Source organism: Nestor notabilis, unplaced genomic scaffold, assembly GCF_000696875.1.
Source record: "Nestor notabilis isolate BGI_N333 unplaced genomic scaffold, ASM69687v1 scaffold16665, whole genome shotgun sequence".
Lineage (NCBI taxonomy): Eukaryota > Metazoa > Chordata > Aves > Psittaciformes > Psittacidae > Nestor > Nestor notabilis.
This window is the reverse complement of record NW_009929929.1, coordinates 1-762: the sequence shown is the minus strand read 5'-3', so window position 1 is coordinate 762 and position 762 is coordinate 1. Positions and strand designations below refer to the sequence as shown.

General features: G+C 63.8%; 1 protein-coding gene across 1 annotated transcript in view; it reads left to right on the top strand.

Moving 5' to 3' along the window:
- The window catches only part of LOC104406276 (NUAK family SNF1-like kinase 2), a gene marked incomplete at both ends in the record, with an annotated part of 4,647 nt that extends 3,892 nt beyond the window's left edge, over positions 1-755 (top strand). The window contains 2 exons of the mRNA XM_010015209.1: positions 308-331; positions 363-755. Coding sequence (XP_010013511.1) covers positions 308-331; positions 363-755 — 417 coding nt within the window. The remainder of the gene's footprint in view (positions 1-307; positions 332-362) is intronic.
- Between the last annotated feature and the right edge of the window lie 7 nt (positions 756-762).

Genomic DNA, 762 nt, shown 5'->3' with positions numbered 1-762 from the left:
ACACCTCACACTAGTCCATGTTGTGCAAGGCTCTGTCCAACCTGGCCTTGAACACTGCCAGGGATGGGGCATTCACCACGTCTGTGGGCATCTCTCCTCCCAACAGAGCACCGCGGGCAGAGCCCTGTCTGTGTGGTTTGGGGTAACACGTCCCCTAAGACCGAGCACCACAGTGGGGTGGATGTGGGAATGTGGCTGGAGCAGATCCTGCCCCACACGCTGCCCTCCCTTGGGGCAGCCAGGCTGGGGGCCAGGGCAGCCTGGTCCTGCTGTCCCCCCTCTCCAGGCTCATCTGTCCCCCTCGCAGGTGGATAGTTGGTCCCTGGGTGTTCTCCTCTCCCTGACCTGCCTCTTGCGCAGATGCCTGCGGGCTGATCCGCTGGATGCTGATGGTGAACCCGGAGCGCCGCGCCACCATCGAGGACATCGCCACGCACTGGTGGGTGAACTGGGGCTACAAAGTGCCCATCGGGGAGCAAGAGCTGTTGGGGGAGAGCGATTCCCCCCTGGCCACGGTGGCAGAGTGGCTTCGCCGCTCCTCCCGGCCCCTCCTGGAGAACAGCTCCCGGGTGCGATGCTTCCTGAAGCAGCACATCCCCGGCGCAGCCCTGGAGCGGCAGCGCTCCCTCAAGAAGTCCAAGAAGGAGAATGATGTCTCCCACGTGCTGCAGGAGGTGGCCTTGGCCCCGGAGAACCCCTCCAAGTCCATCCTCAAGCGGCCCAAGGGCATCCTGAAGAAGAGAAACTCCTGTGAGCAGAAGG